The sequence below is a fragment of the Talpa occidentalis genome, unplaced genomic scaffold (genome assembly GCF_014898055.3).
Source record: "Talpa occidentalis isolate TD23 unplaced genomic scaffold, MPIMG_talOcc4v2.1 talOcc4.10, whole genome shotgun sequence".
Lineage (NCBI taxonomy): Eukaryota > Metazoa > Chordata > Mammalia > Eulipotyphla > Talpidae > Talpa > Talpa occidentalis.
Genome location: NW_023600993.1, coordinates 106,172,169 through 106,184,253, shown reverse-complemented (window position 1 = coordinate 106,184,253; position 12,085 = coordinate 106,172,169). Strand labels below are relative to the sequence as shown.

Below are 12,085 nucleotides of genomic sequence, written 5' to 3'. Positions count from 1 at the left end.
CCCCACAGCGCGTCGCTCATGGCGGCAGGGCAGTGGCTCCGCGGAGGACCGGTGGCGGTCAGCTGCAGCTCCACGGCCCGGGGCGCAGAGGACGCCTCAACACCTTCAGGAGTAGCCCCACTGGTAGACGACGGGCCACGCGCGGACCCTGCGGATGCTGATGTCACTTGGGGAATGCCCGGGAGGGACTGTCAGCAGGAGGAGGAGGCTCCTTGGCTGCTCCAGCCCAGGCTGGGTCACCAGTCAGCACCCCAAGGCCTCCACCTCCTGCCCTCCCCGTCAGGGGTGAGCCTGGGACTCAGGCTGGAAAGCTCTGAACCCCCCAGGGGAGCCCTCATCCCCACCCACCAGGGCTGTCAGCTCAGGTGGGGCAGGTACAGGGCCCTGGCGCAGCCTGTGCTGGAGGCTGGGCCCCTGGGGAGGGGGCTGGGAGGAGGCTGGGGCTTACCTAAGAAAGGGGGGAGGCCCCGCCCCCAGTGACCACCCCAGCCCCAGCGGGTCCTGCTCCTCCCCCTGCCCCACCTCCCCAACCTGGCCCAGACCCCCAGCCCCTCCCACTCAAGAGGGACCAGCCAGGGACTGGGGGGGGGGGGGAGGCCAGGCCCAGCCGGCACCCCTGACAACCAGGCCCCAGGGGCTACTTCCCAAACTCTGCCCCTTTGGCCCAGCCCCAGCCCCAGGGCGCCCCTTCTCAGTGCCAGCGTGTGCTGCAGGCCGGTGGGAGGTGGTGTCCCCCGCAGCTCCTCCAGGCCCCCGGGGGGAGGGTCCCCGGGCAGTCCCCCTGGCTGACTCAAGGCAGGGCCTCCTTCCGGGGGCTCCCAGCACCTGCTCCTGCACCCGCCCCACCCAGCACCTGCGCCCACGCGTCCAGGGCACAGCCCGGGGTCAGGTGCCTGGAACTCCTCCCCAAAGCCGGGCTGCAGGGAGGAGCGGGGCACAGAGGGGAGGGAACCGCCAAGGTCGCACTGGAGAGCCCAGGCCTGACCATCCTGGGGCTCCAGCCCTAGCCTCCTGGGCGCAGGGCAGCCCTCAGGGACGGTAGGGGCTGGCAAGGCAGGCCTTAGGCACCGCACGGGGGTTGGCAAGCAGAGAAGGGGCAAGGGGGAGCAGCCAGAGCAAAGGCTGAGGGGAGAGGCGGGTTTGCCCTTGAGTGGGGTAGCAGGGAGCCTGGCAGGGGTGCTGCCCTGAGGGGACTGGTGGGGAGGGGGAGACTGACGGGGGCAGGAGTTGGGGGGCACCTTGGCTTTGTGGTCTGGGTTTTGGTTCCAGTAGAGGGGCCTGCGTCCAGATGCTGCCACAGGCCACCAGTGCCCTCCCGCCCTGCCGCCGACCCTGTGCCCAGGAGGGTCTGTGGTGTGCCCACCCTGACGGGGTGGCAGAACTACCAGGGCCTCTGCTTTGACAGCGGAGGCTGCCCAGCTGGACGCCCAGCCAACTGCATGCAGGGGGCGTCCGGGTCCCGAGGTGCTCCCCTCCGCCCAGCCCGGCCCGGCCCCTCTGCCCTTCCTGCGTCCCGCCTGGAGGTGCCTTAGACTGGGGGGGGCTCCGGGCTCAGCATCCTGCTGGGGCTCCCGTTTGGCTGCGGGGGAGGGTGACTCGGGAACTCTTCCACCTGCTGCACCCCTGCCCTCGCACGCGCTGCACTAAAGCGCCTTCCCACCAACGGCCTCGCGCTCTAGTGTGCTTTGCCCTGAGGTGGTGGCGGACACTACTTAGAACAGGCAAGTTTGAGGGTTCTGGGGTGCCCCCACCTGCCCTGTAACAAAGGGACCCTGAGCAAGTGTCCTCCCAGGAAAACAGATGGAGTCGCTGGGAGTCTGCAGGGGTGAGTAGAGGAGGGCCCCAATGTTGCCCCCCAGGGGTCTGCAGAGTGCAGCCCACTGCGGGGATGGAGCCAGGTGAGGTGGGGGCTGGGAGTGCGGGTCCCCCCCACACCCCAATGTCCAGCTGCCTTCAGTTCTGCACAGCTCCTCAACCACAGTGGGGCTTCTGTGAGGGCCCCTGAACTTGGGGTGAATGACCTGCCCCATGCCTTGTGGCAACCCGATCCTGCCTGTGCAGGACTGAGAGGCGCGGGGGTTGCCCCCACTCCCAGCTGGACAGTGCCAAGGGGATGTCCGACCTGCTGGCAAGCGCCAGGGCCCCAGTCAGCGCCCCCGTGCCACCCCAGAGCAAGCAGAGACGCGCCGCCAAGGCCCCTGGCCCGGAGCCTGGCCGAGGCTCCCTGGAGCCGGGTTCCCGCTCGGGCCGGGCTTCCCACTGCCGCCCGTGGTCCCCTCAAAGGGGCACCGCCTGTGGGTGAGCTGCCCCGTGCCCCCTGGCCATCAGGAGTGCTGGGCTGTCCCCCCACCCAGTGGCCTCCCACCCCACTTTCCCGCCTTCCTGGAGTTTGGAGGGCCCCCTTCCCGACCCCCCAAACAGGGAGCAGGAGGCCCAGGGGTAAGGAGGTGGCCCTGAGGCTCCCGCTTGGTGGAAGGGGGGACGTTGTGGGCCTCTGAGGCCCCGGGCCCGGCCCAGGCTTCTGGGAGCCCCATCCCCCTTGGAGTGCGTCCCGGCCCCCCAACCGGGAGTCTGTGAGGGCCTCGGGTCTCAGCCACAGGGAGCCTTGGCCGCAGCTGGGGCTGGGAGGGGTTCGCTGCACCCCCAACCCACTTAAAGAACTTTCCGCGCGGGGCTGGCGGTCTTGGGGCGCGCCGGTCCCCGCGGGCGTCCGCGCAGGGCGCCTCCTTCCCGCGGCGGGAGCCCCGGGGATCACGTGGCGGGCGCAGCCCCGCGCCGACCCGCGGGGGGGGGGGGGGGGGAGGGGGGGAGGGAGGGGGCCGGGCGGCCGGGGCGGGGCGGGGCGGCCGGGCGGGACGCGCCAGCCGGGATTCCCTGCCCGCGCCCGGCCGCCCCAGCCTCCAGCCGGCCGCGAGCCTCGCGCCCGCCGCGCCCCGGACCCGGAGCCCCGGGGAGTGCCCGCCCCGCCCCGGCCCGCGCCCCCTCCCCACCCCGTCCGGGAACCCGCGCCCGTCGTCCCCTCGCGGCCGGGACTGGGCTCAGCCCGCACACCCCGCGCCCCAGCGGCCGCCTTGGGGCGCCTGCACCCCGCTTGTCCGCGCGCTTGCGGCCCCAGGACGCAGCCGGCGCGGGCACCGGAGCGCGGCCCGGAGGCAGCACCCGCCCGCCCGGCGCGACGCCCGCGGGCACTTCCAGGTCTGTCCCTCCCCGCAGGTCACGGCCGCGCCCGGGAAGATGTACCCGAGCCTGGCCCCGGCGCCCGGCCCCGGCCAGGCCGCCTACGCCGACCCGGGCGCCCTGCTGCACGCGCCGGCCGCGGGCCCCGCGGTGCTCCCCGCGCGCGCGCCCCCGGGGCGGCCCTACCTGCCCGCGCGGGGCCCCGGCCCGCGCCCCGCCGCGCTCGCGGCGCCCCCCGGCTGGGCGCCCGCCTTCGGCCCCGGCAGCCCGCACCCCCCCGCCGCCCCGCCGGGCGCCCCCGCCTTCCCCGGCGCGCTGCTCGCCCCGGACCCGCTCCCCGCCGCGCTCGGGCGGCCCGCGGGCGCCCCGTACCCCGCCGCCCGCCCCGCCTACGTGAGCGCCGAGGCGGCCCCGTGCTGGGCCGCGGGCGCCTTCGAGGGCAGCGTCCCGCACGGCCTCCAGGGCGCCGGCCCCGCCGGCCCGCCCCGCCGCGGAGCCTCGCTGGGTGAGTGCGGGGCGCTGGGTGGGTGCGGGGCGCCGGGTGGGTGCGGGGCGCTGGGTGGGTGCGGGGCGCTGGGTGGGTGCGGGGCGCTGGGTGGGTGCGGGGCGCCGGGTGGGTGCGGGGCGCCGGGTGGGTGCGGGGCGCTGGGTGGGTGCGGGGCGCTGGGTGGGTGCGGGGCGCTGGGTGGGTGCGGGGCGCTGGGTGGGTGCGGGGCGCTGGGTGAGTGCGGGGCGCTGGGTGGGTGCGGGGCGCTGGGTGGGTGCGGGGCGCGGCGGCCCAGACCCCCGTGGGGATACCCCGCAGGGCTGTCCCACCGCAGCCCCTCCGGCCGGTTCTTTGTTTTCCCGCCTGGTAAGCAGGGGGGGCGGTTCCTTCGCACAACCCCACCCGGATCCGCAGCTCCGAGCCGCGTCGTCAGCTGCATGAAAAGTTCTGGAAATTATTTTTATAAAGTTCAAGACGCCGCCGCGCTGCCGCTGTGGGGAGGGTCACCTGCTCCGAGGCCTGGTTTCAACTCCCCTGGGGTCTGAGCTTGGCTGATGGGACTCCAGGCCCCGGAGGGACTGCTCCCCGCTTCCTGAGTAGTTGGGGCCTCGGGGACCCCATTCTCACCCCGCACCCAGCAGAAAGCCAAGGCCCTGCTTTTGTGTTTGCCGCCCCGGCCCCTGCCCCCAAGCCGGCCCTCCCTGGGAGCGCGTGGTCTGGGCCCTGCAGCCCCTGGACGCAGGAAGCGGGTCCTGGCCGGTCCACGGGGGCAGCTCCCTCCGCTCGGCGCCCACCAGGCCGGAGCGATGACCGAGTCCAGCCCCACCCCCACTGGCGCCTCTGCTGCCTGCGGGTTGCTGCTGGTGCCTGGCCAGACCCGAGAGGGTTGGGGGGCCCCTGCACCCCAGGTGCGCCACCCGAGTGGGCAGCACAGGCCCAGCCGCGAAGGCTGGCCGGGAGGATGGTGGTGGCGACACAGTAGGAGGGACCCCAAGTCCCCAAAGGTGCTGGCCCGAGGTCAGCCTGCCACCCCACCCCCACCCCCTGCCTGGCAGAGGACGGGGCCGGCAGGGTGGGGTGGGTGGACAGCGCTGGACCGTGTCCCCTGGCTCGCTCGCTCCCCTGGCCAGAAGAGTGAGCGAGAGCCGGGCCCAGCAGAGGGGTGGGTCCCACTGCCTGCCGCGGGGTCCCCTGTGAGGGCTGCCTAGGAGTCTCCCCCACCAGCCCGGCCTACTGTGTAGAAACCGAAAATAAAGACGAGATGAGCTCCCATAAGCGGCTTGCAGAGCAGGGGTGTGGGTGGGGGGCCGGGGGGGGCGGCCCGGCCCACGCGCTGCCTCGCCCGCAGTGTCCGGCTTTCTGGAGGAGCTCCCCGGCGAGGGCCGCGAGTGCGTCAACTGCGGGGCCCTGTCCACACCGCTGTGGCGCCGGGACGGCACCGGCCACTACCTGTGCAACGCCTGCGGCCTCTACCACAAGATGAACGGGGTCAACCGGCCCCTGGTGCGGCCACAGAAGCGCCTGGTGAGTGGGCGGGCGGGGGACAGGCGCCCAGGACTGGCCGGTGGGGACAGCTCCCGCCTGCTCTGGTCCCGGGCAGGAAGGGACAAGGACAGGCCGCGCAGCGCCCAGCTTGGAGTCCGCTGCATCTGCGGGGGCAGGAGGCCGGGACCTGGCTGGCGGGGGGCGCCGGGACTGGCCTGGCCCGGCGGCGGGGGCCAGGGCATGGCGGAGGCCCTGTGCGGGGCTGGCACGGCCTCGTTTTCCCTTTGGGTTCCTCTCGCGCGGGGCCGGGCCGGAGCCCGCTCTGCAGAGGGCAGAGTCCCTGGCGGCGCCCTGGCTCTTTGTTCTGCGCGGGGCTCCGGCAGACCTCGCGTCTCGTTGATTCGTGAATGAGGCTGGACGTGCCGGGCCAGGGCCGGGCAGGGCTGCCTCTCTGGGCTGCGGGGCCCTGCCTGAGCCCGCCTGACCACAGCGGGGCCGGCGGTGGCTCTGAGCAGGACGCGGGGCGGGAGCAGCCTGGCCTACAGCTGACGGGGGCGCCGAGCCACGGCCGGCAGCTCCTGGGCCCGCCCTGGGAGGCCCCAGCCGGCCGCGGGAGTCAGGCTGCTTCCCTTGCTTTGATCTGACCTGGAGTTGGGGCTCAGCCAGGCCCCTGGCCTCTGCGCTCCATCCAGGCCCCGCCTGTCAGAGGAAGGGACCCTCAGAGTCCACATGTCCCTTCAGCCGCGCCTCTGCCGGGACGCACCCCCTCCTGGGAGGCTGTACCTGCCCGGTGCCTGGTGTCACCCTCGCTGATGGGGACACAGGCCACGAGGGGAGGGGTCCCGGGGCCGCCTCCCAGCCCTCCCACTTCGGGTAGTAGCTGGGCCTCCTGGTGCGCCCCTCAGGCAGGCCGGTCTGGCAGGCCCCAAACTGGTGGACGAAGAGCAACTGGTGCCCTCCTCGCCCTGCCCCACCCCCGCAGGGCTCACCCCAGCAGGGGCACCACTGTGAGCGCCTCCCCTCAGCGCTGGCAGCGGGTCAGACTGCAGCACCCCCGCTCTGAGCGCAGACCCCAGGCTCAGAACCCTGAGCCCCCACTCACGCTGGGACCCGCCCGGCCGCCACGGGCCCGCTCGTCTCCCCAGGCCCAGGCTGGCGTCAGGGTGGCCGGGGCTCCCAGCAGGCTGTCAGGCTCAGCCGCTGTGGACGTCTGCCCCTGCCCTCGAGGCCCCCCACCCCCGCACCCCTCGCCTCGCTGTGGAACTAAATCCCAAGATTCTCAGAAACTCCTGAGACCAGAGTGGGGTCCACCTGGCTCCAGGCCTGGGGGGCTCGGGGAAGGACCCCCAGCTGGCCCCCTGGCCTCATTCTCTTGAATGTGTGGCCAGAACCAGCACCCCACAAGGGCCGGGGCCCTGGAGGAGATCGTGCAGCCCTGTTAGGGGACGGCAGCCCCAGCAGCTGTACCCCACCATGTCAGGCTCAGGTGCTGCCCCTCCACCCTGGCCTCCTGCCAGTGTAGACAGCAAGCCGGGTACTTGAAGGGCTCCCCGGGTCCCCACGTGCCGGCTCGTCTGCCCGCCCCATACCTGGCACAGCCCGCCCTGACCTGGGGCCGCAGGACGGGGGTGGACGAGCCCATGTCCACGGCACCTTCCAGAGCTGGGTGGACCAGCCGACGTCGGCTGCGCTGGCTGCCGAGCGCTGACCCCCAGCCTCTCCTCCCCGCCCCGGCCCTGCCTACTCGGGGCAGGCAGCAGCCAGGAGGGTGCCCCACTGTGCCCCCCAATTTCTTAATTTTTATTTAATTTCCGATCTGTTGTTTCCTTTCTGGCTGAAGCAGCATCGCGGAGCCCTACTTCAGGCGCGTGCTGTGCCCTCCCCATGAGGTCTGTGCTCACTGGGCTCCGGCCTGCTGGTGCTGTCCTGCCCGAGGGCTGGCAGCCTGGGTGCTGGGGTGAGGCCCGCGGGCGGCCTGAGCAGAGGATCCCGGGCATGGGGTGGGGTGTGAGCTCCAGGGGCGCCTGCAGCAGGCACCTGGCTCTCCCAGGGGCTTCAGGAAGGGGTGGGCTGCAGGGCTGCGAGGCCCCCGGGCCCCGATGGGGGCAGGGCTGGACAGAACTGCGGGGGGGGGGCACCCAGAAGGCAATTGGAAGGGAGGGGGCAGGGGAGCCTCGAGTCAAGTCCAGTAAAAGCAGCTGCCTCTGGAAAAGGGCGGGGGGTGGGCACAGTCACCTCGGGAGGCCTCAGGGGGCCTAGCTGACTTGGGGACCAGGGGTTGCCCCGACTGCTGCCGCCACCTCCCCCCACCGTGCTGGGTGCCACCGGCTCACTCCTGCTGTGAACGCCCCCCGGGCTGCTCCAGGGAGACCCCTGGACATCTCTGAGGGGCTGGCGGGAGGCTGTGGGCCTGAGCGCACACTCCCTGCACCCCCACTCCCCCGGCCTGTCCCCCCTTGTCTTTGGCCCTTCTGTCCTGGAGCCCGGGCAGAGTCCTGGGGCCCAGCCTAAGGCTGGGCAATTTTTTTAGATTTATCTTTGCGTAGAAGAGCTGGGGTGCAGACCAGAGGTGCAGGGGTGAGAGACTCCCCAGGGACAGAGTGGGGAGCAGAACAGGAGGACTGACTGAAATCCAACCTTGAGGGGGCAGCGGGGAGACAGCAGGGGGTAGGAGACATTCTCTGGAGCCTGCGGCCCAGGGAGGGGTCGGTGGGCCCGCTGGGAAGGTTGGGGAGAGCTGGGGAGAGCAGGGAGCACCCAGACAGCCCCCATGCTCTCGGGCCATTCACGGGGGCGGGGCTGTGCCCGGCCAGCTGCCCACTGCCCAGGGGGGCGGCAAGGCTGGCCATCAGGGTGACTGTCGCTGGAAGGGATGGAGCCTGCTGGCAGGTGGGGCGCCGAGGCCACCGCTGTCTGCTCACCCCCACTCCAGGACCGTCTGTGGTGGCTGGCATGGCTGCCTTCCCGGGCCCTCAGCCGGGCGTCAGCTGCGAAGGGCACACTCGTCTGGGGACGACTTTGAATGTGGGGTCCTGGTGAGCTCCTGGGGTGCCCGCGGCACACACTGACCCGGAGTGTCCCGGTGCCGGGGGCCAGCTAGGACCTGTGTCCCTGTGGCCGAGTGAGGGGCCAGGGACTCGGCCCAGGTGGAGCTGTGCAAAAGCAGGACAGGGCAGGCGGCCAGGGGCGCTGGAGAGAGAGCGCTGAGGCATGGAGGGACAGGCCTGGGGGCGGGCGGCCCAGGAGGGTGCTGGCAGCAGGTGGCCATGGGACTCGGGCCGCACAGAGCACCTGGGGCACCCAGGCTGTGGCGGGCAGAACCCACGCCTGAGCTGTGGGGACCCCGGGCACTCCCCGACCGGCCAGTCATGCAGCCTCCCAGGCCTGCCAGGTCCGGACTCCGGAGCCTCTGACGTGCCGTCCCCGGGCTCCTGGACTTAGAGCTGCCCGGGGCCTCACAGGCCCGCAAGCGGAGCACGGTTTGGGGCCGCTGGTCAGATGTGGGCATGCCCGGCTGGGGGCCAGCCCTGCTGGGAGGCCCGGGGAGGAGGTAGGCTTCTGGAGGGTTCTAGATGTGTCCAGTTACTCTGATGTGGGGCGCAGTGAACAGCAAAGGGGAGATGCGGGCAGTGGGCTGTGGAGAGTGGCCAAGCTGAGCACCTGCCTGAGCCCCACTCTGGGGCCAACAGACCTCTGAGTCCTCAGCCCCATGGCACCTGGGGTGGGGCCGGGGAAGGCCCAGTGTGGCAGCTCCACAGAGGCCACAGGAAAACAGCTGCCTCCCTGCTGGGCTCTTCACCTGGGGTGCAGCCACTGTCACCCCCTTTTACTGATGGGGAAGCTGAGGCCCCGAGGCCTGGCCCAGGGCCCAGAGGCTGCGAGAGGAAGCGTCCAGAGTCCCCGGAGCCGACCTCCCGCCACGGGCCCCAGCCCCACTGGGCCAGCCCCAGTGCTGCCCCGGCTGTGTCCAGTCCCGAGTGGCCCCTTCTCGGCCACGGCTGTGCAGAGCCCAGCGAGGCCCAGCCCGGGCTCACCCCGGCCTCCGTCCACAGTCCTCCTCCCGCCGCGCCGGCCTCTGCTGCACCAACTGCCACACGACCAACACCACGCTCTGGCGGCGCAGCGCGGACGGCGAGCCGGTGTGCAACGCCTGCGGCCTCTACATGAAGCTGCACGGGGTGAGCTGGGGCGGGGTGGGCCGGGCCAGGCCGGGCCTGGTGGGGGACAAAGCCTGGGTGGGGCGATGGGGAGGGGCGGGGCTCGGGGCATGGCGGGGCTCGTGGGGCAGAGGCTGGCGGGGTGCACTGATGGGGGTCAGGGCTGGCCAGGGCAGGGTCGGGCTGGCTGTCCTCTTAGATGCCACGTGGCCAACCACGATGCCACATGGGCTGGGGCGGGAGAACAGGGCTGCCCCGGGCACGCGTGCTCCCCACATGGCCCCGATGAGTGCCCTGCGCTGTCACTGCTGGACGCACAGTCCTGCTGGGCGCGCAGTCCAGTGGGACACACGGTCCTGCGGGACACATGGGGTCCTCCCGCACAGCTGCGTCCCCTCGGCCCCTGTCCTGGCGGAGGCCTCGGGCTCCTGGCACTGAGTGGGCTGCGCCTCCCGCGCCTCCTGGAGGGAGAAACAAGCCAGGTGGCAGCTCACCGGCGGGGCTGGCCCAGGAGTGCAGGTGGCCACGCAGGAGACCCCGGGAGCCGGGCAGGGCCACCCACGCACCCCTGCCCGCCGCAGGTCCCGCGGCCGCTGACCATGAAGAAGGAGAGCATCCAGACAAGGAAGCGGAAGCCAAAGAGCGTGAGCAGCACCAAGGGCCCCTCAGGTGCGTGGGGGCCCAGCCCCCACCCTGGGCCCCCCTGTGGGGCCCAGGGTCCCCCATGGAGTCAGCGCAGTGTCTCAGATCCCACCATCAGAGAGCGCCATGCTGGGCAGGCGTGTGGTGGTGGCTCTGCTTGGGGGAGGGCGGGTGGCAGGTGCTGGCCCAGGGAGGGAGCCGCACGGCCCCTAACGCGCATCCCCTCCAGGGCCCATGGGTGGCACCGCGGCCTCCACGCCAGCCCCTGGCCCCGACCCCGAGAGCTCGGGGACCACGTTGAAGCCTGAGCCCTGCATGGCCTCACCTTCCTGCTCAGGGTCCAGTGTCGCCTCCCAGGTAAGGAGGCAGGGCACGCAGGGCTGGGGGCACTCAGCCAGGCGCCCCTCGGAGCTGCCTCTGCCCAGCGCTGCGCACGCGTGGGTAGGGAGAGCGGGACTGTGGCCGATGCCGGGAGAGTCCTGGTGACCACGTCCATCCTCATGAGGGGACCCCATCCCATCCGAAAGGTCCCCCCAGGGCAGTCTTCCTCTCCTGCAGGCTCCCCATCCTGAGGGAGGCCCCCCAGGGAGGCCAGCATCCTCATGCTTCTCTGTCCCCCCGCAGGCCTCTGGGCAGCTGGACGACCCCCTGGCCCCCGGCCACTTGGAGTTCAAATTTGAGCCTGAGGACTTTGCCTTCCCCTCCACGGTCCTGAGCCCCCAGGCTGGCCTCGGAAGGGCCCTGTGCCAGGAAGCCTGGTGTGCGCTGGCCTTGGCTTAGGCCCCTGGCACCCACAGGACCCACTTCACTGCCCGCTTTGCTCCAGCACAGAGATCTCCAGGCACCCCCGCCAGAGACACTGGAGCCCGCAGGACCTTGAGGCACCAGGTGTCGCTCAGCACGGCGGCAGGCGGGTCCAGGGTGGGCGGCAGGCCCGAGGGAGGGCTCCACCCCCGAGTGGCCAGGGCCCCCAGTGCTGTGCCAGGCCCCAACACGCCTGGCCGCTGCTGCCCGGGTGGCCCGCTCCAGTCCTGCCCCGGCTCAGTGCCCAGTCTGCGGCGCCCTCAGGCCGTGCCCCGGTGGGCTGTGCTGTGGCCGCGGCCTGGGCTGAGAGGAGCAGGTGCGTGCTCCCCCCACCTGCAGCCGGAGCGCTGCCCAACCTGTGTATTTATTTGGACTGTTTCCCCAGGGGCAGTACAGGACCTGGGCCTGACGGGATCTGTGTGTCGTGAACATTTCTGACCCACAGAGCAAGGCCTCCGGGCCCGCTTCTGCCCCACATGGAGGCTCACGGAGAGGCGGCCGCATGTCCTGGCTTGCCCGGGACAGTCCTGGTTTAGTTGTTGTCCCGGCAGGATCACTAACGACACCCCCTTTCACTCGCAAAAGCCAACCCTTCACAGTTGGTTCTGCCAGCTGGCGGGAGGCAATAGGGAGTGGAGGGGAGTGGGGCACATCCTGCAAAGAAAGAGCCACTCTCACCTCTGTCAATTGCCCCCTTTCGCCACAATCCTGGCACTGAGTGGGCTGCGCCTCCTGCGCCTCCTGGAGGGAAACAAGCCAGGTGGCAGCTCACCGGCGGGGCTGGCCCAGGAGTGCAGGTGGCCGCGCAGGAGACCCCAGGAGCCGGGCGGGGCCACCCATGCACCCCTGCCCGCCCCAGGTCCCGCGGCCGCTGATTTTTCCAGAAAAAACAGAAATTGGATTTATTTTTTCATGTGACGTTTCCCAATTGAAAGTTCCTTTCTCGTGGCTCCCTATTTGATTAAAAAATCTTTTCAACATTGTGAGCCAAATAAAAAAGCTGGGACCAAGCACCCTGTCTGAAGCTTCCCTTGGGCATCTGAGAGCAGCCGTGCCCGGAGGAAGTCGCTCCTCGGCTCCCCCGGCTCACTTCCCACAGGGCGTTGTCTTTTTTTCTTTTATAAAGATTTGTTTTATTTATGCACACGAGAACTGGGGTGCAGGCCGGATGTGTGGGGTGGGAGGACTCCCCAGAGACAGAGTGGGGAGCAGAACAGGCAGATCCACTGAGACACACTGCTGAGGGGGCAGCGGGGAGACAGGAGAGGTCTGCAGCGCCCTGAGGGTTGTTCCCTGGCTGGGGATCAAACTCGTGCTGCAGCGGCTGCGGACA

At 71.2% G+C, this 12,085-nt stretch overlaps 1 protein-coding gene across 1 annotated transcript; it reads left to right on the top strand.

The window, feature by feature from the left end:
• Positions 1-3,234: 3,234 nt before the first annotated feature.
• Positions 3,235-10,863, top strand: GATA5 (GATA binding protein 5). Its single transcript, XM_037521817.1, has 6 exons — positions 3,235-3,682; positions 5,013-5,188; positions 9,202-9,327; positions 9,888-9,975; positions 10,178-10,305; positions 10,573-10,863. Exons 1-6 carry the CDS (start codon positions 3,235-3,237, stop codon positions 10,726-10,728), a joined length of 1,122 nt encoding a protein of 373 aa, XP_037377714.1. The 3' UTR covers positions 10,729-10,863.
• The last annotated feature ends 1,222 nt before the right edge of the window (positions 10,864-12,085 follow it).